This window comes from Eschrichtius robustus, chromosome 5 (genome assembly GCF_028021215.1).
Source record: "Eschrichtius robustus isolate mEscRob2 chromosome 5, mEscRob2.pri, whole genome shotgun sequence".
Classification (NCBI taxonomy): Eukaryota; Metazoa; Chordata; class Mammalia; order Artiodactyla; family Eschrichtiidae; genus Eschrichtius; species Eschrichtius robustus.
In genome coordinates this window covers 140,175,037-140,197,424 of record NC_090828.1, presented here as the reverse complement: position 1 = coordinate 140,197,424, position 22,388 = coordinate 140,175,037, and the positions used below count along the sequence as shown (strand labels likewise).

At 41.4% G+C, this 22,388-nt stretch overlaps 1 protein-coding gene across 11 annotated transcripts in view; it reads left to right on the top strand.

Moving 5' to 3' along the window:
* OCA2 (OCA2 melanosomal transmembrane protein) overlaps nt 1–22,388 on the top strand; it is a 279,191-nt gene that overhangs the window by 152,236 nt on the left and 104,567 nt on the right. For all 11 annotated transcript variants that reach the window (XM_068545349.1, XM_068545344.1, XM_068545345.1 and 8 more), the window contains 3 exons: nt 7,586–7,733; nt 10,120–10,177; nt 12,604–12,712. In XM_068545349.1, the coding sequence (XP_068401450.1) occupies nt 7,586–7,733; nt 10,120–10,177; nt 12,604–12,712 (315 nt within the window). The remainder of the gene's footprint in view (nt 1–7,585; nt 7,734–10,119; nt 10,178–12,603; nt 12,713–22,388) is intronic.

Sequence of the window (22,388 nt, the reverse complement as noted above, 5' to 3'; positions counted from 1 at the left end):
AAATCATGGATTGGTTGGCTGTGAGGAAGGATCTGTTCCAGGCCTGTCTCCTTAGCTTTTAGATGGCTGTATTCATGTTCACATGGCATTCTCCCTGTGTGTGTCTGTGTCCACATTTCTCCATTTGTAAGGACACCAGTCATCTTGGATTTGGGGCCATTCTAATGACCTCACCTTAACTAATTACATCTGCAATGACCCTATTTTCAAATAAGGTCACATTCTGATGTACTGGGGGTTAGGACTTCAACACATCAATTTTGGGCGGACACTATTCAACCCATAGCAACCAGTTAGAGGTGTTCAAAATGTTTTATCATCAACTAGTATATGTAAAGTGGGGTAACTTAATTTTTAGGTTTAGTTTTCTAATCGAAAGGATCATACCAATGGATAGCTAAGGAGACTATAATCAATTACAATGGCTAATCTGTCTCTAGAAGCTTGTGTGGGCACAGCTGCCCCTCTCCCCAACATCCCTCAACTGCCCTGGTGATCAGAATGACTCGGGAATGACTGTTATATATACAGGTTACCAGGGCCACCCCCAGGAAATCTATGCTGTGAATAAGCTCTTCTGGAGAGTCTTATCTTGAGATTAATTTAGATATACTGATTTGGAAGTATAGAAACAAATCTGTGTAATTGACTCCTCCACTCTTCCAGAGTAAGGAGCTGAGGAAAACTTCGAGGGAAGGGGGAGGGTATGGTTGGGACATGGATAATGCTGAAACCCTATGGCAATGCCAAGACAGGCTGTAAATCAGCACACGGTGAGCTGTGCAGAGCCAGAGCAATCACTCTGAGCCACTGTTGGGTATAGGGGTCTCCAATTTTGGGGTGCTTGGTATAACTACAGATTACTAAGCCCCACCCCAGAAATTTGGGTTCAGCAGGTCTTTGGTGTGTCCAGAGCATCTGTCAGATGCTTGGTTATGCTGCAGTAAAAAGTAACCCTGAAATCTCAGTGACTCTTCCTCACTTTGACCTCATGCCCACTGTGGGCTGGCAGTGCCTTCCTGGTCAATAGTTCTCAGAGCCCTGAGCTGCTGATCATCATACAGAGAGAACCACATGTTCCACTCCTCCACTGAATGACACAGTTCATCCTGACTGTCACCAGGCCTCACCAGTTGCAGGGGCTGGGATGAGTCAGCCTGCCAAGTGATCAGAATGGGAGAGAATTTGACTTATTTGTTGAAAAGCACAAATAATCACCAGAGTCTGCCCCTCTGGTCACCAAATATCACCTCATGCTGCTTCTTCCTAATATTTTATATAGAATTTTTATATCTTTGTACAATAGGGATATTGGTGTGTAGTGTCTTCTCTTGAAATGTCTACTTTTTGCTGTCCTCAAAGGATGAATATAGAAGTATACCCTCTTCAGTTTTTGGGAAGAGATGGTGTAAAATTGCTACTACTTTTTTCCTTAAATGTTTGCCAGGATATTTAAAGCCTTGGACCTCCCTCCCTCCCTCCCTCCCTTCCTTTCTTTCCTTCCTTCTAGTTTTTAACTACATATTCAATCTTTAATAGATATAGGGCTAGCTATTAAGGTTGTCTATTTCTTCTTGAGTGCTCACTTGTGGTTTATGTCTTTAAAGGAATTTGTCCATCATACCTCAGTTGTTGAAAGAATTATTCTAAAATTGTTCATAATTGTTTTTCTTTATCCTTTTAATGGCTATAGAACTTTTTAAATTGAAGTATAGTTGATTTGCAATATTGTGTTAGTTTTAGGTGTACAACAAAGTGATTCAGTTATATATATATATTTTTTTCAGATTATTTTCTATTAGGTTATAAGATATTGAGTATAGTTCCCTGTGTTATACAGTAAATCCTTGTTGCTTATCTGTTTTATGCATCATATTTTGTATCCATTAATCCTATACTCCTAATTTATGCCTCCCCTTCCTTTTCCCCTTTGGTAAACATAAGTTTATTTTCTATGTCTGTGAGTCTGTTTCTGTTTTGTATATAGGTTAATTTGTGTTATTTTTTAGATTCCAAGTATAAGTGATATCCTATAATACTTGTCTTTCTTTGTTTGACTTACTTCACTTAGTATGATATTCTCTACGTCCATGTTGCATGTTGCTGCAAATGGCAATATTTCATTCTTTTTATGGATGAATAATATTCCATTGTATATATACACCACATCTTCCAACCAATCATCTATTGATGGGCACTTGGATTGTTTCCATGTCTTGGTTATTGTAAACAGTGTTGCTGTGAACATTGGAGTGCATGTATCTTTTTGAATTAGAATTTTCATCTTTTCTGGATATGTGCCCAAGCGTGGAATTGCTGGATCATATGGTAACCTTATTTTTGGTTTTTCAAGGAACCTCCATAATGTTCTCCATAGTGGCTGCACCAATTTACATTCCCACCAACAGTGTAGGAGGGTTCCCTTTTCTACACACCCTCTCCAGCATTTATTATTTGTAGACTTTTTAATGATGGCCATTCTGACTGGTGTGATGTGGAACCTCATTGTAGTTTTGATTTGCGTTTCTCTAATAATTGGTGATACTGAGCATCATTTCATGTGCCTGATGGCCATCTGTGTGTCTTCTTTGGAGAAATACCTATTTAGGTCTTCTGCCAATTTTTTGATTGGGTTGTTTGTTTTTTGATATTGGGTTGTGTGAGCTGTTTGTATATTTTGGATTAATATCTCTTGTCAGTTGCATCATTTGCAAATATTTTCCCCCATTCTGTAGGTTGTCTTTCATTTTGTTGATAGTTTCCTTTGCTGTGCAAAACCTTTTATGTTTGGTTAGGTCCCATTTGTTTATCTTTGCTTTTATTTCTTTTCCTTGGTAAACTGATTTAAGAAAGTATTGCTATGATTTATGTCCAAGAAGTTTCACCTATGTTCTCTTCTAGGAGTTTATGGTGTCATGTCTTATATTTAGGTCTTTAAACCATTTTGAGTTTATTTTTGTGTATGGTGTGAAGGAGTGTTCTAATTTCATTGATTTACATGAGGCTGTCCAGCTTTCCCAACACCACTTGCTGAAGAGACTGTCTTTTCTCCATTGTATATTCTTGCCTTTTTTGTTGTAGATGAACTGACCATAGGTGTTTGGGCTTATTTCTGGCTCTCTATTCTGTTCCATTGAGCTATATGTCTGTTTCTGTGCCAATATCATGCTGTTTTGATTACTGTAGCTTTGTAGTATTGTCTGAAGTCTGGGAGGGTTATGTAATGGCCATAGAATTTTTGGTAAAGGAACCTCTCTCATTCCTGATATTGGATTTATGTCTTCACTTTTTTTCTGATTGGTCTGTCTAGAGGTTTATCAATGTTATTGATCTCAACCAGCTTTTGATTATATAGATTTTTTTCTACATTTTTTCTCTTTTAATGATTTATACTCTGATATTTATTATTTATTTTCTCCTGCTTACTTTGGGTTTATTTATTTATTCTTCTTTTACTAGTTTCTTAATGCGAAGGTTGAGGTTATTGGTTTTATATATATTTTATTTTCGAGTATAGGTATTTAGTGCTCTAAATTTCCTTCTAAATAGTGGTCTCCCACCAATTTTGATATGTTTTGCTTTATTTCCCTTCAATTCAAATTACTTTCTAATTTCCATTTTGATTTCTTCTTTGATCCTTGGATATTTTAGATGTATTTACCTACACCAAATTTGGGGATTTTTGCAGTTACCAAATTTAATTTCATAGTGATCAGAGAATATATTTTGTAAAACTTGAATCCTTTTGAATGGATTGAAGCCTGTTTTATGGTAGAATGTGGCCTATTCTCATAAATATTCTATTTGCACTAGAAAAGAATATGTATTCTGCTGTTGTTGGTTGGAGTTATGTCAATATGAACAATTAGGTCAAGTTGACTGATAACGTTATTCAGGTCATCCATATTCTTGCTGATTTTCTGTCCACTTGTCTATCAATTATTGAGAGGTGGATATAGAAATCTCTAATTAAGACTGTGGATTTGTCTATTTATCTTTGCAATTCTATGATTTTTTGCTTTACATATTTCAAAATTTTGTTACTAAGGTACCTAAACATTTAGGGTTATTATGTCCTCTTGAAGAATTAACACCTTTATCATTATGAAGTACCCTTCCCTATCCATAGTAATATTATTGCTCTGAAAACTAATTTGATCTTAATGTAACAATTCCAGCTTTCTCTTTACTACTGTTAGTGTGGTATATTTTTATCATCCTTTTACTTTTAACCTTTTTGTGTCTTTATATTTAAAGTGCATTTCTTGCAAATAGCTTATAGTTGGGTCTTGCTTTTTTATCCAATCTAATAATCTGTCTTTTAATTGATATGTTTAGATCATTGAAATTTAACTTGATTAGTGATATGGTTGAATTTAAGTGTATCATCATGTCACATTTTCTAATTGTGATTTTAGTTATAATTATATCACTAACTTCAAGTGATATTATACCACTTAACATAAAGTATAAGAATCTTACAGTAGTATAATTCCATTTCTCAACTCCTGGCCTAGGTGTCTTCCCCTGAGACTCCTGAATTAGAGCCAGGTGACCCTCCTCTAGGCTCCTGGCAGCCACCATCTCCTGTGCGAGAACACATCCCACATGGTAATGTCTTTGCCTGTTTGTAACATGTATACGGCAACCACAAGTAATGCCCCAAGAGGGTGGTTGAGAAGCTTGGAAAGATAGGGGCTGGTGGTAATCAGAGAGGTAGAGATGAGACATCTGATGATGTGTCCTGGTCAGGGCTAAAAGCAAGAGCTAAAACTTATACAGTGGGATCAGAGCTCACCATCTGAGGATCTTGAGTCTTCCCTAAAGATCTTTGCAGGTCATGGGGAACAATGGGCTATTTGAAAGAAGGAAGCTATCTATCATCTATCTATCTATCTATGTATCTATCTATCTATCTATCTATCTATCTATCTATCTATCTATCATCTGTTTTCTTAGATGGATCAGCCTAGATAGGTAGAAGATAGATAAATAGGAACATAGATTCCTTGTTTCTATATATCTATCTCACTGTATTTATCTATAGATAGATAAATAGATATATAGACAGTTTCTATAGATGATAGATAGATAGATAGATGATAGATAGATAGATAGATAGATAGATAGATAGGGCAAACAGTGTTTTATGATTAACCATGGTTGGGTTGTCAGGAAGTGGCTTCAGTCAAAGGTTACTGAGGAGCAGCAATCAGAATTGGCAAATGTGAGGAGATGAAGCCTGGATAAGCTGGTGACCTGAGTCAGGAACAAGTGGATCCTGCAAGACCCACACCGTCATATCCTGAACTGCTCTTGTGGCCTAGTACTGCCTTAGCTCATGTTCATTTATGATGTGTCTTATTTCTCTGTCTAGCTTGTTGGAGGCCTGTCTTATAACTTGTCAATTTATTCTTCTCCTTTAACATCTAGCATGGTGTCTGACACCTATTACATGTTGAGTGCAGAAATGTAGAGGAGAATGACATTGATAAGACCAAAATGACATTTCAGGTTCATATACCTGGAAGATTAATGATGTCATTTAAGAACTAAGACAGTGAGGGAAGAGAGAGTTCTGTGGGGGAAGATGGAATGTTTATCTGTGAATCTTGTAGCACAAGGTTCAGAGGGCAATATCAAGTAGCTGATTGAGTTCACAGTCTTAGAGCTCAGCAGACACAGGGTGGGGAAATGGCAGAGGAGATGCAGAGGAAGCCTGGGAGCCAAGGAGTGGATGCTTGGCTAAACTGAGCTCTGGGTGCAAGCAGTGAGCTCCCTTCTCCTGGACAAAATCGCTCTCAACCAAAATTTCCCATGATCGATGATATATTTATTTCATCCACAACTAGAAAAATGAAAGTGCACTACTTGAGCATTAACCCATGGGTTGATCTGAGGAGAGGAGCCCGTCCTGTTTGATTTGATGGGCTAGAAGACAGCTAGGCTCTGGGTGTGCGTGAGGGGCTGAGGGTGACGCTGGAGAAGACAACTGTGGAAAGGAGCCCTGGGGACCGGGAAGGTCAGATTCACAGTTTCTGCTTCTCCAAACACAGAGGTGGGGAGGCTCCCATAGGCTGGCCTGGGAGCTGAGCTGAGCAACACTCCTGTGTAGCTCCTCAAAGTTGGTCAGCTGCTTGAGAGAGTGGCAGTCACTAGTATGGCTTGAAAGAATGGCTAAAAGTCTCTGATACTTTAGGGAGGGCTTTGAATGATATCCACTATATAATGAAGTTCAGAGCACTGGACGAAATAATGGCACTGTCTGCATCTTCTCTGAAGCTGCTGCACCACCTTGCCCCCCCCCCATTCCTGTCTCAGTGCGGCATTTGTGTGTGTGTGTGTGTGTGTGTGTGTTCAGCATTTCAGAAGCCTAGTTCATATGTTTTTATCCTCTTCCTCCGCCTCCTCCTTTTTATATTATCATAACCTCACAGGTTGTTTAATGAGGTGTGAATTATGGAGGTGTGAATTATGTTTATTGAGGGAATTATGGATCTGTTTCTCTGTAGAGGCTTTCAGATTATACCCAAGTTTCTTCTGTTTTAGCAAGATACAAAGAATCAATATGTACTGAATGGAAGCACTTTACTTATCTTCATTCTAAAAAGTTTTCATCTTTGAAAGGCTGACCCTTAGAGAAAACCACGGTGGCATTTTCCTTGTCATTGAACCCAGACTTGTGCACTGCTTCACAGGTCTTGGGAGAATTGCCCTGCCTTGACTCTGCTCTGAGCTATTGTCAACTGCTCTAATACTGCTTGAAAGTGTGTGTTCTTTTAATTTCATCTTGAATTTTTAAGATAAGTAGTATAGTGCATTGTACATGAGAGGTGACTCATGAAAATACTGTGCTTCCTTATATTCTTTTAGTGGATATTTTGAGAAATTTATGTAGTATCTTTAACAGTAAACTAGAGGTTAAAAGTAAAATTTCATAAGATAGTCTAGTATTTTAGGAGCCAATGAATTGACAATTCATTTTTCTCTTCTCTATCAGAAGGGGTTTAAATTCATTGATGGGTGAAAATTTGCCTCGTTCTGTTAATTTCAGAAGTGCATAAAGTTGTCTACATTTCTCTCCTTTGTGTCCTTTCGTAGACGCAAGCTCAACTTGGGGGCCTGGTCAGGAGGGAGGGCTCTCCCCATCTCCTACTATTACCAAATGCCCTACTGGGGAGACCAGGCACCACCTACTACAATTGTATTTCCGATGTGTACTAGATCTGTTTCAAAGATTGGGCAATGTCTGGATTTTGAACTGAGATCTGAACTATTGGCTCCAAGAAGTAATTTCTTGGGAGGGAAAAAGTTTGTTGGTGCTAGCTTTGATATGCCTATTCAAGAATTTATTCTTCACCCAAAGAGTTGAAATTATCTTTGCATCTACTGTAATTTTTAAAAGTCAGCTTTGTCTTCTGGTTCTCTCATAATAACATGAAAGCTAAGAAGCCACTGCTTTGGTTTGACCCTTGGAGATCTGCATCACGGGTGTGTGTTTTCTGTTCTTGGAGGGTGCTGAGGGGAGTAGGTGCTGACGTCTGAGATTGCGGGAGAATGAAGCCTCGGCTTTCCTTTCCTGCAGAACTGAAGCATGAGATCCATGTCTGGCGCCTTACTGCACAGCGCATCAGCCCAGCCAGCCGTGAGGAGACAGCAGTTCGAGGTCTGCTCCTGGGGAAGGTGCTGGCGCTGGAGCGCTTGCTGGCCCGAAGGCTGCACAGCTTCCACAGGTATCAAGCCAGGCCCTGCTCAGACCACTCTTGGTTTACAGCAGTGGTTCTTATCTTTACCAGTTATACTCAATGGTTGGATTGTATCAACAACCTATTTATGACCACCCTAAGACTGTCCAAATGTCATGTGCAAAATATGAGCTAAAGTGATTGTGAAGAGTACCCCATGGTACTGCGAAAGAGTAACACTAGCTGCATGCTACTAAGTAAGTTTGGGGGGCCATAAACTGTGCTAAGCCTGTTATGGTGCAGTATTTTACTTAACCCTCACTTAGCTCTCTGGAATGTGTGCTGATATTAGCCCCACCTTAAGGATGAGAAAACTGAGGCTCAGAGAATTTGAGCAACTTGCCCAGGGTTATGCACCTAGGAAAGAGTGATACCAGGGATTGAGTTCACACTCAACTACTGCCTGTCACACTTCACACCTAACACGTTGCATAATAAAAATAAAAAACAATTAATATAACAAACTAATCTAACAAAATATTCTCCCAGTAGTTGATTTGCCAGGAGCTCGAAGAATACCTAAGTCCTGCTCAATTCATTTCTTGGAGTTTTTTTTTTTTTTTTGGCCACCTTAAGGCATGTGGGAAATTAGTTCCCTGACTAGGGATTGAACCAGGGCCCCCTACATTGGAAGCATGAATCTTAACCACTGGACCACCAGAGAAGTCCCTTGAGTTTGTTTTTAATCAAAGCTGAGACCTAACAGTAACAGTGAGGTGCTGAGTTTTTCCTCCCCACTCGGATGAGGTGCTGAGTTCCAACCTGTCTTTACGCTGGAAGTACTGACAGAAAGAGCGAGAGCCTGCTCACTCCTCAGGGATGTGGAAGCATTCCTGCAGTAGGGTTGAGAACTGGGTGGAGATGAGAAGTCTGTCATGGCAAGGGGAAATGTGAGTCCTTGTGAAGGTAGTGAGAATGATCTTACCTGTTGCAGTTTGCTGAGGCCAGCCCTGTGTTCCCAGAGAGCAGGCAAGCAGACTGAGGACAGGAGCTGGGTGCAGTGCCAGTGCCAACCTCTGAGGGCCATCTAGTGTGGCTGCAGCCTGGTCTGAGAGTGGGGGGAGAAGGCCACAGGCGAGTATGTAGAGACTCACTCTGTCTAGAGATGCAGCCCAGTGTGAAGCACTGTCTCAGCGTCCTCAGCTCCATCTCATCTCAGGACCTACCTGTATCCTGTGACACTGGAGAAGCAGGACCTGGTGTCCCCAGGCTACTGGAAGGCCCTGAGTTGCAGGCTGGGGACAGAGTGGCCAACTTCAACAATAGGCATGGATCTTAAAAGGAAAAACTTTGTAAATTAAAGATGCAGGAGTAAATTGCCCTGAATGTATTTAATCTACTGGCCTTCAAGTTTCAACGTGTTCCATCGGGTATGGATGTTAAGACACAGTCAGTGTATCTCAGGGTTAAAATGTGAAGAATTCACCAACTTTCCATCAACTCATCCTGTTTTGATCACAGAAAGGGAAACTGAGGCCCAGAGAGGGCAGTGGCTTTGTAAGGCCACACAGTCACTGGAAGCAGATAGGAATGAGGGTGATCTAAGGCATGTGCTAACTCTTCAGGTCTTGTTTCTACATTTTATTTTAAAAAATTGTCCTTAGAACCATTCACTTGGGTCTGCTGTGATTTCCTTTAGGGTCTGTACTGGCTGTGTGGTCGACCTCCATTGACACTATGACACGTGTGTGCTCATGAAGACTAAATTCTCCACCACACAGCTTCGTTTTCCTAACTGATGAGGGAGGAAATAAAGCAGAAAAGAAAAGATGAGTTGATAGGAAAGGTTAAAAAAAAAAGGCAAGTTGGAACAAATAGAGGTGACTGAAATGGAAATAGAGATGGGCGGGTACCATGACCAGAGGGGGAAGGAAGAAGACATAAGTGCATCCAAGTAGATTTCCAATTGATAAAAATCACCACTAAAGCAAGTGGCATTTCTTTTACTGTTTTTTCCTTTAATTAAATTATAAATATAACACATCCTCATTTTGAAAAAAAATTCAGAAAATTAAGAAGTAAAAAGAGGAAAACCAAGGTGGCTTACTGTCTCATTCCCCTGTTGACATTCTGGCCAGTGTTCTTCTGACGTTTCCTGTGCTATGCTCGCACATGCCTCATTGAACAGTCCTGTCATTTCATGTATTACTTTTCTTTGGGAATCTAGAGTGAGCATCTTTTCCAATTCATGAACCCAGTTCTACCCGGCTCCTTACACCACGAGGCCTGCCCCATTCTGTGGCCGCACCTGGCGTCATACTGTGGACAGCATCCAGTCCAGGGGACCATGCTGTGTGCCACTGCTGAATGCCACCTTGCTGGCCTCACCGCTCGATGCCACCAGGAAAATGATGTCTGCCCTTTTCTCTTTTAGACAGATCTCACAGGAAGATAAAAATTGGGAGACCAATATCCAGGAGCTACAAAGAAAGGTATTGTGGTTTCTTTTCTCAGGGATTTCTTGAAGAACAGAGTAGATTCCTTTTCCTTGCTTCATGTGAAGTTGCAACTGAAAGTCATCTTTCTTTTATTCCTGTAGTTGTACACAAGACATAAATTATTTCCAGGAATTAATGGGAAAGATAATTTTCCAGACATGGTAGGCTTATTTTGTCTAGGAATTTAAAAGGTAAACTTTTTATGTTCCCTTTAAGATAGGGCAGCGTTTTCTGTGGTTGGCCGGCTCTCAACTCCCCCTGACCCTGAAAGGCAAGTCTGTGGTTCCCATTGTGCGGGTGAGGAGATGGAGGCCAAGACAAGGGAGGCGTGCTGCTTGAGATGGAACACCTTTTCGGGCAGAGATGGAGTGTATGTCTTCTGTTGTACGGCTCTGACTTTCGGAGGCAAAACTCATTTTGGGCTCTTTTGCTCACTTTCCCACCTTGGTGGAATTTCTCAGCCCACCTGAGGACACATAGTGCCCCTCTCCCAGCTCAAGATCTGCTAGAAGTCATTTATATCTTCATGAAATTTCAAATCCGGGTAGTTTCTTTCCTCGGGAGAGGTTGAATACCCACTCTCTAATTATGATAGGAACATTTTGTCCTTCGTTAAAGGAAATTTAGACATTGGGACCCGGTAGGTAACATATTCTTTGAGTCTGTCCTCCCAGCATCTGTCCCACTCACATGGTCAGGGTTAGGGAAGACGGGTGTGGCTATGACATTTTTCTGGCCTCAGGCCTAAACAGACCCTGCCCACCTTTTCTAGTAGTTCTGTCTGTAAGTTAGGGATGAGACTGTGTACCTCACTGTGTACCTGTTGGACAAGGACCGGGGAGCTGGGCACTACCCCCACATTGTTTCTCAGACTTCTCACTTTGATGACCTCAGATAACCAAAGATAAAATTTGACAGACACCCCAAGATAACAAAGTACAAACTTCGATCATCTTATACCAGCCGAGTGACACTGGAATATTCTTTGACCTCCCTGCTCTCTCCATTTCCAATCCTGGAGTCGGCCATGGTAATACCCAGTTTCTGTGGTTAACCTGGCCCAGGGAGGTGCCATGCCCCTTGCTTCCTGATTCTCCATCACAGACTCATCTAGCAAAATTGGCTTCCTTGGTGGGGGCAGGGGAAGGGGAAGATGAGTGGGGGCCGGCCAAGCCTTGGCAGTGGGTGGGGAAGGAAGACAGGAGCTCCCAAGGCAGCCCCCACGGCCTGTGAGCAGGGGACCAGGGGCTGCTGCCAGAGTCACTGTGACACAGAGGGATATGCTTGTGGTTTTTATGGCATCAGCTTTAACTGTGTGACCAGAGAAATCAAGAGAGAAAACCTATCTCTAACTCTACCTATACCTACACCCATACTCATGTCTGTGTCTATGTCCATGTCCATGTTTACACCCCTATCTATACCCTTATCTATGTCTACATCTATCTCTATGTCTACATCTATATCTTTATCTACACCCATATCTTACCCATAGCTCTGTCTATATCTACACATACCTATACCTAGATCTATTATTTATATAGCCTTATCTATATTTACATCTAGACCTGGATATCCTAGGCATAGACTAACAGACAGAGGTGCTGGTGGGACCACACTGAGGAAAGGACATAGTGCAGTTGTTGGTTCACACCGTGGAGTGTGTTTCACACAGGGGCCTAGTTAGATGTGTGTGCTTCTTGGGACCTCACTCCCTGCCCCAGTCCCACACAGCACAGCACCCTTTGGGGACCTTGCCCTATCTTGCCCTGTGGCTCAGGCCCACTGGAAGGAGGTCTGCAACTCCAAGGTTAATGAAGGTGCTGCAGAGTATCTCCCCTCACCCCCTGAATGCCTGGGGCAGGATCCCATATGTGTCATCTGGTGACTAGGGGACTGCTAAGTGCATTCAGCAGAAGTCCTGTTATTGCAAGAACATTTTAACCTCAGTACCACATGAGCAGAGATTTGCATAATAGAGGGAAAGTTAAACTAAAAGGCTATGAACACACAGTACCTGTGGAAATGCATGTGTCTTGAAGGGCCAGGTCCCTGGAGGTTAATGTGTTGGCTCCCCAATGGCTTTATCTTATCTAATGCTGGCAGTGGGGCTGGGAACAGCTTAGCATCTCTGTGTCATATTGAAAATGTATTTAGTCAGGTGTCATATAAAAGGATTGTACTATATTTTAAATTTTTTATGTTTATTTTTCATAGATTTTGATTTCAAGATTTTGAATGTTCTAATCTTGAATCTGTACAGTTTTCCTTGTAACACATGATCTTATCTTTCAAGTTCAAGATGATATATTTTTCATCATAAGGAGAAATTTGTAGTGATTCAAATCACATAGGATTGTGGGCCCATTGCAGAAATCAGATTACACTGAGTAAATGAGTTGTGTTTTCCTCTCTCACAGCACAGGATATCAGACAAGATTCTGCTCGCCAAATGCCTGACAGTGTTGGGATTTGTTATCGTCATGTTCTTTCTCAATTCATTTGTCCCTGGTGTTCATCTTGATATTGGTGAGTCTAATTTTGGGGGTAGTTTTGTTGATAGACTTTTCAAGTGACATCATTGTCTGGAAGGGAAAGTTTCAAAGCTTGTTCCCAGATGCTGGTGAGGGCTGAGAGGGATAGTTTTCTGGAGGAGAGGGTGAGGAGGACAGAGAGGGAGAGAGAGAGATACATCTCAGTGCCATGGGTCCTCAGCCCCTCCAGGTTTAACATTAGAAGGGATAGAGAACAGGGTGGGTAGCATCATCTCTATCATACTTAATAATCAGATCTTCAAACTGTTACCTGAGAAACACCTCTAGAAGAGATAAGAGGTCATATCAGCAAGGCCACAGTCCTGCAGTTTGTGCAACCCAACCTGACGATTAGATGAGAGATGTTAGTGAAAGGGCCAGAGAATTACAAGAAGTCTACGCTGGTCCTTCTCCTTACCCAATGGTGCATCCATTTTCCCTATACAAGAGAACTCCATTCCCCCACCTGCCCCCATGGATTTCTCTTCTCTTGCTTTCACAGTCTTATGGCTCTCACTTTGTACTTTCCCAAGGTCTAAGTTGCATGGCCCATCCCCACCTGACACATGGCCATCTTGCAGAAAGAGTTCACCAGATATCTTGTTTACCCTGACATTCTTCTACTCTCCATCAACATTTTCCATGTTTCTTAGATCTTTCTAGTTGATTTAATAGTTATCTCTATTGGTGTCATTATTTAAAACAAAATAAAACCACTTCCAAAACCCACCTCACATGAAAGTATAGATATAAAGTTAAATTTGAGGAAGTGTCAAGGAGTATTTTCTTTAAACAAAATCTTTACCTATGGTTTTCCTTCAAAAGTGAGCTCTGCTAAGATGTTTTTATAAAAAGTTGACTTACTGCAACATTTGAAGAATATAACTTCTGTAGAAAGCAAAGCTTCTTAACTGTGTAAAATAGACGGATAACATGGGAAGGCTTAGTTATTCGAACTACAGCATTGCTCCTTTAGTTCTTGGCTACCACTAGGAATCTTTATATCTCTAAAGATTAAAGTACAACAAAACTGGTATTTTGTGGGCAGATGGGTTCCATTAGCTAATTCTTTTGGGTGTTCACAGATTATTTTGTCATGGTCCAAGCGCGGGTTGGAAAAAAATTTCCAGACACAAGGCAGAATGTAAGGAAGATAGGGTTTATTAAAGAGAAGGGTCACTGCAAGAACAGCGCGCTGACTTCCCGGTAGTCAGGGAAAGTCGACAATGAGCATGGGTTGCTTGTCTGTTTTTATAGCCAGGGAACCTGTAAGTCATCTGCTGACTGGGCAGAGTACGTATACTTTCAGTGTGCTGAGCGAGAGAAAAACAGGGCAAATGTCTTTCTTTATATGGGATAGGAAAGGGACAGGGCATGGTGCTTGGGAGGGCTCTGGGACATCGCAATGGTCGCATTGTGACAGAGTGATGGGAGTCCTGTAACTCTTTGTTCTGGCAATATTGGCCCTTTGAGTTTATCCTGTTCTTTGTCCTTGGAGCACACCACATTTCCCCCTCTCTTTATTTAAAGGGCCAATTCTTTGGCCCTATTGGATCCCTGCTCATGTCTACCTACCTGCCTAGCGCCTTCTCAGGCGTTTGGGAACCCTTTTCGTAAGGAGAATAGCCAACAATCTCTCTGGCTGCTTCCTGCTGGGTGGGGGCATCGTAAGGACCCTGGGTTCCTGATGCCTGCTCTGTCAAGGTGTATTCACGGAGAAAGATGAGAGTCCAGGGGATGATAAGAAGGCTTGTTCCAATGTAGTCCGTGTGCCAACTGGCTGTTACCCTTGTTGTAGCACCATCTGGAATTGAATCTTTTGAACCTGTTGGGAGATGAACTTAGATAATATGTTAATAATGCAGGGGCCAAACAACAAAACAAAGGCTATCAGGATTAATGGTCCCAACAAGGGCAATAACCATGTCCATATCTGGATCCCCACAAAGGAGAGGAGGCTAGAAAGCCAGCTGGGGCCCTGTCCTGCTCTCTCTTTTAAATCTTCTATTAATTTGATGTTTTTCTTTAGAATCTGAAGGTTTTCTTCAATCTGGCCAGAGGTATTAAGCAACATATCTAATTTAGTAGGGCACAGACACCCCCTGCCTCAGCTGTTATAACATTAAGGACCCTCCTATTTTGTAAAACCACCTCGGCCAGAGAGCCTAGGGCTGACTGCTTTTCCTCAATGGCTGCTACTGTAGCCTTCCAAGATTCCTGGTCCATGATGGTGAGACTGAGAACACTCCTCTCTAAGAGGGGTATGCCTGCAAACCAAAAGAGCCCTCTAAAGACACTATGTATTATTTTGGGCCTATCAAGAATTGGGTTATCGTAAGCATGTCCAGTCAGTGGTTTATTTTTGTCTCTCCCAGACAGGTCTTAAGGCCTCTTTGAGGAAGGACCCAAGGTTGGGAATGCCTCCTGAGGAAGCTAAATCCTTTGTAATGGTCGCCTCTGGGACCACAGCACTAATTGCGCAGGAGCCCCTTCAAAGTGTGGGAAGATCCAGATAGACCCCGTTACTGCACAGAAATGAAAATCCAGTGCCCCTCAAAGATACCCCCGTTGTGGGTCCCCAGAGCCAGGCCCTGACCTTTTGGGAGTTTTCCTCTGGAAATAGACTGGGGTCCCATGGCCTAAGATTAGATTGGGAAGGCCAAACTCCGAGGAAGTAATCATCTGTACATAAAGGGGAGAATCCAGGCTCTGACTGATTATGAGTGTGACGGGGGGAATTGGCATAACAAATTTCTGAATATTAGCTGAATTATATTATATTTTGGAGGAGAATCTTGCCGGTAGGTTAAACTAAGTGTCCGGTGGTCACACCGATCCCCACATATTTAGTTCCCAGGGCTGAGCTGTTTGTGGGGATATGGTCTTCATTAATATATTTCTTAGTCTCATTTTTCCTTGAATTTCCCCAACACAAAGTGAAATTAGCTTCTTGTACATCATATTTATTTTCCTCTGACCAGGGATTCCACTCCAGGCTAGTCTGATTAAAATTGAGGGTGTAGTTACAAAGAGAGTCATTTAGCCAGCCCAAAACAGGTCTCCATCCATCCAGGTTTTGGAAACAGAGCTGTGCCTCGTCTGCCCAAGCTTGGGCTAATGCTCATATCCTGTTTTTCTCTTCATGAGTAGAAGTGGTCAGGACTACATGAATGTCTTGACAGGTCAGATCAGAGGCTATAGTGAAGGCCTGAAATTCCTTAATAAAAGTGATGGGATCCAGACTGAAGGAACCTAACTTGTTTTGAATTTGGGAAATGTCAGGCATGGGAAAGGGAACATGGACTCTAATAGTGCCCATGTCTCCATTTACTACTTCCCTTAAGGGAAGCATATTAGAATCTGTTTCCTTGTGTTGGGTTGAGGTGGGGTGGGTGCTGAAGCAAAGGGGGTTGATGGGGTGGGGGACAGGAAAGGTCGAGTAGAGGATCGTCTAGGAGATCTGATGGAGAGGGAGACAGAGGGGGTCAGGGGGATAAGGCAGCAACAGAAAGACACATGTGGCATGAGTCCCTCAGATTGGGATTCTAACTAAGGGCCATAAAGGTCTGGACATAAGGAACCTCTGAGTCCTTTCCTTGTTTCCGGCAAAAGAGATCAAGTTGGAGGATCATGTTATAATTTAGTATGCCATTAAGAGGCCATTTTTCTTGGTCCCCCAGTTTATACTGGGGCCAAGCCGTGTTACAAAAGAAAATGAGCCTCTTCTTTTTGTGATTTTCAGGGTCAAATTTTTTTCCAGTTCCTGAGGATACGGCCGAGGGGTGAGTCTGAGAGAGGCCCCCGAGACGTACCAGAACCCATTCTTAGCCTATATGCCATAGAATGGGGATACTGAGAGTCACTGGCTGACAGAAAGGCGTCCTCTTTGTCGCAGTGATCTCTCCATGTGACTAATGCACAAAATAGGCCGACAGTCCCAACATTCGTGTCTGACCGTGAGAGATGACCCCTGAGCATGTGACTAAGGCACAAACCATGCGAATGACGCACAAACAGTGCGACTAAGGCACGGTGCAACTCGGGCAATGAAAGAAAGAGAGAGAGAGATTCCCGGGACCCACCGGGTGACTCACCATTTGGCGATTCCCTGAAACATGAAAAGGCACTCCTGGGATGGCTCAGATGCAGCCTGAGCTCCTGTAAGTCAACCCTGTAAGTCAATCCGGACCGAGAAAAAGGTGAAAGTAACATAGAAGACAGGCTGAGGAATCGGCCTCATAGTCCTGCTAGGGAGGCGGCGGCCAAGGGGGGGGGGGCTCGGTGTTCTGCTTGAACCAATTTGTGTCTCACAGTGCATGGAAGTTGTCTTGCTGGGGGCAGACGCTCTAACAACCTGATCTGTTCCGTGACTCCCTTATCCTTTCACGGGGGTCTTCAAGTGGCAGGCGCCCTAATGGCTTTTAAATGCCTGACTCGTGCCCGCACAATATCAATTGGCCTAGTCCTCAGAAGGAAGACAGAGGGACCCTCACCCGTTCTGGGCGGCAGTTACGGGGTGAAGTGAGCCGTGGAGCCTTTGGAACACACCAGGGTGTGGCCCTGACCAGAGTCCTCTGTTGCTTCCACGGCAACTTGCCTGTTCACAGAGGGTCCCAAGAAATGAGGAGAGGAGGTGGGGGAGGAAAGGAGGTGGGGGAGGAGATCACCCCAAGAGATATCCCCATACGGACCACCAAAATGTCGTGGTTCGAGTGTGGGTTGGAAAAGAATTTCCATATACAAGGCAGAATGTAAGGAAGATAGGGTTTATTAAAGAGAAGGGTCACTGCAAGAACAGTGGGCTGACTTCCCAGTAGTCAGGGAAAGTCGACAATGAGCATGGGTTGCTTGTCTGTTTTTATAGCCAGGGAACCTGTAAGTCATCTGCTGACTGGGCAGAGTATGTATACTTTCAGTGTGCTGAGAGAAATACAGGGCAAATGTTTTTCCTTATATGGGATGGGAAAGGGACAGGGCATGGTGCCTGGGAGGGCTCTGGGACATTGCAATGGTCGCACTGTGACAGAGTGATGGGAGTCCTGTAACTCTTTGTTCTGGCAATATTGGCCCTTTGAGTTATCTTGTTCTTTGTCCTTGGAGCACACCACATATTCTGTTTGTTTTCTTTTTTTTTTCTCCATGTTGGCAAAGGTTATTAAGCTTGAAGGAAATTTATTGTCTCAGCTACAGGAGCTTTCAAATCTATAATATTTCACTGGCAGCTACTTTATGAGAAACAGGTCATAAAATTGTATTTAAACTTCGCCATCATACTTACAATTGTTCTGCTTACAACTTTTTAAAATTGAAGTATAGTTGAATTACAATGTTGCGTTACTTACTGCCATACAGCAAAGTGACTCAGTTATACATATATATACATTCTTTTTCATATTCTTTTCCATTGAGGTTTATTGAATATAGTTCCCTGTGCTATACAGTAGGACCTTGTTATTTTGTTTCTAATTTTATTTCAGATTCTACTTTAAAAGAAACATCACACATTTTAAAGACTGAAGAAATGTATTGGAGTTTGCGTGCAATTTTGTTAGCATTTGGCAGTGGTCTTTGTAGAAATGACAATACTTTTAAAACTTAAAGTCACATCTTTTACCATATCTATGGACTTTAAAAAATCTTGATTACCATGAAACTTTTTATTTTAGCCTGAGAAGTCTACACTTTTTACTAAGATGTCACATCTCTTTTTGTGTGGTTGTTGTGTCTGGGATTGAAAGGCTTATTTTGTTTCTGCTTTTAAATCTCTTGTTTTCAGTTAGGATTGTGTACAAATGATTTTATCTGGGGATCCTAGAACATGTAATCTGTATATTTGCATATTCACTGTGTTGGGAAAGAGTTAGGTTGACTAAGAGAAAGGCTTGATTAGCATATATGTTAAATGGAATACAGTTTCCTTAGTTACAGTAACTCTCTTAATGGGAACAGGGGCAAATTTAATGCAAGATCTTCCCAGGGCTTCAGCGGATAGAGATATGATCATTCGTCATTAGTGAAGTGCTGTTTTGAATATGACATACTGGGTAAGTTGAGCATAATACAATGTAATGCCATATAACATGAGGTGATGTCACATTACACAACATGCATCATGTAACTTGTGACATCATATAACACAATGTGATGCCACATGACAAGGTGGTATCATATAAGGTGCACCATGTAACACAATGTGACATCACATAATACAATGTGGTGTCATATAACACCATGTCATGTCATGTAACAAAACATGGCATCATATAATACATTCCTTTATTTAAACATCATAACCTAAGCACAGCAATGATTATCGTTCTTTTTCCTTACTTTGTTTTTTAAATTATCATAGAGCAAAACTGATTTTTCTTTTCAAATTCAAAATTCTATGAACTTTAACAAAGATGTATATTTATGTAATGCCACTATAAGCAGAATACAGAATAGTTCCATCACCCCTCCCAAAATTTCTTTGTGTTATTCTTTTGTATCACCCTCTGCCTTAATCCTGGTGACTCCTGATATGTTCTCCATCACTATAGTTTTGTCTTTTGGAGAATGTCATATACATGGAATCAGACAACCTTTGGGACTGACTTCTCTCACTCAGTTTCATCCAAGTTGCTGCAGGTATCAATAGTTCATTCTTTTTGTTGCTGAGTAGTCTTCCATGGTATGGATATACCACATTTTGTTTATCCATTGGCCCACTGAAGGACATTTGGGTTGTTTCCAGTTTTTGGTGATTGTGAGTAGAGCTACTCCAAACATTTGTGTACATGGTTTTGTGTGAACTTAAGTTTTTATTTCTCTTGGGTAATTACCAAAGAGTGGGACTGCTGGATCATATTGTGAGTGTGTGTTTAGCTTTAAAAGAAGCTGCTGCATCATTTTTCAGATTGACTGTAGTACTTTGCACTTCCACAGTAGTATATGAGAGCTCCAGCAGCTCTACATCCTCACCAACACTTAGCATGATTAGACTATGCCTTAAATCTAGAACTCACATGTTATTATAATCATTTGTTTACCTCTCAGTCCCCTGGTATCCCCCTCCCCAGCTAGATTGAAGGGCATGGTCCATGTCTTCTAGACTTTTCTCTACTCAGTGCCTTGTGTTAATGCCTGACACATTAGTAGATACAATATATAGGTTAATGGAATGCATGAACAAACTTCTTATTGATTCTTATAGATTCCAATTTCATTACTGTGAGAATATCATGTGTGGCTGACTCAGCCTGTGTTCTCTAGAGAGCAAAGCCTTGTGTGGGCATTCTTCAATGGAGAGTATGATCCCAGGAAAGAGAGGTAAGGGACAGAGAAGTAGAGTGGTGAAGGGAGTGAGTCAAAACAAGGCTGAATCACTATCTGGCTACATTATGGGCCACTGGTCACTCCATACAGTAGGATTGTCTGAGAAGAAACATGAGATGTGTCTCAGGACTGTCCATGGGGTTGCAGGGAGAAAGAGGGAACATTTACCCATTGGTGCCAATCATCCATTGGTCCAAGTTCTTCCCCATGGAATGCCAACTTGCAGATGCATCCAGCTAATAAATGCATGAAGGCCACGCAACAGAGGAGCCCCAGCTGGGAAGCAGCTGTTTGTGCATGGGCTCAAAGGCAGATTTGGTCAGGGTGCACCTGTATGAGGGCATGTTTACACAGAGCTGGCCACTGCCATAAACTTCTGGTGAGTGACTGGAGAACCCTGAAGGACTCAAGTGCAAGAGGTGGCACAACAGTGAAGAAAGAAAAGTGAATAAGGGTCATGGTCACAATTCATATGCATCTGGCAAAGAGATAGTTCACCGAAGTGCAAGGATCTTTATCTAAAATGTACACTGGAATTAACTCCATATTGCTCAAGCTGTTACATACAGACAGGTCCATAATCTCCACATGAAATTCTTGGTGCCAGATATATTTCAAAATTCAGATATTTTTGTTTAAATTTTATGAAGACAATTAAGTGTACACACAATTTTATATAATGGAACAACCCCGAGAGGTTCAGGCCCAGCACCCTGTCCTCCAAACGTTAGTAATTCTACAGTGAAACCTGAATATTTTCTACAAGGTGGGATAAATTATGACCACAGATAGCCTCATTTCAGTTCAAATCAGGTTTTGTTGAATTTTGACATAAAACATAAAAAATTTGCTTTTCCAAACTTTAGGATTTTAGAATTGTGGATAACTGATTATGAAAACTATAAGAATCAGCAAGCTGGATTCAAAATGTTATATTTGTCTTTAAAATTTAAAACGTTGATTAACAATTTTCTAGGTCTCTTTCTTTGATAATTAGCTCAGAATGTCCCCCTAGGTTCTCTCACAATAAGTTTGATTAGATTTCAGTTCTGGAGATATTTCTGTAATTATTTCCTTGATATGGTTTCAAGGAAACTGGTGTTGTCAGTGTCCCTTGGTGTCCTTTGTTGAGAAATTTTATTGTCTTTGTTAAATTATTTTTAGCTACCAGTAAAACAATCTACTGGATATCAAGCAAAATAGGGGATTATTAGAATGATACTGGACTAACCTGCAGACTCCAAGGGACAGTGGGCTCTGGGAGAGAGGGGTTGGAGTGGAGTGGGGAAAGCAGACTTAGGAAGTAGAAAGGCATCCAGACAGAGGGCATACTCCTGTCCCCCAGACACCTTTTGTTCTCTCCTAATTGCCTCGTGCTTCTCCATGGACCATTTTCTTGTCTTTTTTCTGCTCATGGCAGAATAGAGATGGTCTCATTAGTTTCCCAATTTACAGGATCTCAATTTCAGCCACACAAAGAGAAACGACTATTTTGAATCCCAAATTCCCTGGAGAAGAGTTTGATTGACCCAGGTTGGGTTAATTTCCTTTCCTAACCCAGAAATTATGACCAGGATAACAGGGCCACATGGAAAACATGGCCAATCAATTTAAAAGGAAATATAACTAAAATATTAAAAATACCTATAAATTAAGTGAAAGATACAAAATGGACCAGAATCCTGAATAGACTCTTCACAAAAGAAGATATTAAAATGACTGAAATTACCAATAAGCATATGAAACGGTGCTTAACCTTATAAGTCACAGTAAAATGTGAATCTGAACCACAACAAGATACGGCTATATCCACGCCTAAATGGCTAAAATTAAAGGCTGACAACACCAAATATTAGAGAATATAGAGTAACAGGAAGTGTCATACACTGCTGATAAGATTGTAAATTTGTACAGACTTTTGAAAATGATTTGGTAGTATTACCAAAGTTTAGGACAATGCATATCTATAGCCCAGAAAGTTTGTTCTTAGTTATATTCCCAACAGAAATCTGTATGTCTGCACACCAAAAGACATGTCTTAAAATGCTCATAACAGCATTATTTATAGTAGCCCCAATCTGGAAGCCATTCCATATCTATCAACTCTAGAACTGATAAACTGTGAGATAATCATACAGTGGAATACTATACAGAAATAAAAATAAACGTATTCCTGAAACTGTAACGATGTGACTGAATCTCACAAACGTGTTGAGCAAAAGAGAAGTCTGATTGAAACTCATATAATACATAGTATATGATTCCAGGTATGAAGATTCAGAAACGGGCAAATCTACTTTATGGTGTTAGGAGTCAGTGGTTGAAGGGGGAGTGTAAAGAATGGAAGGAGATTT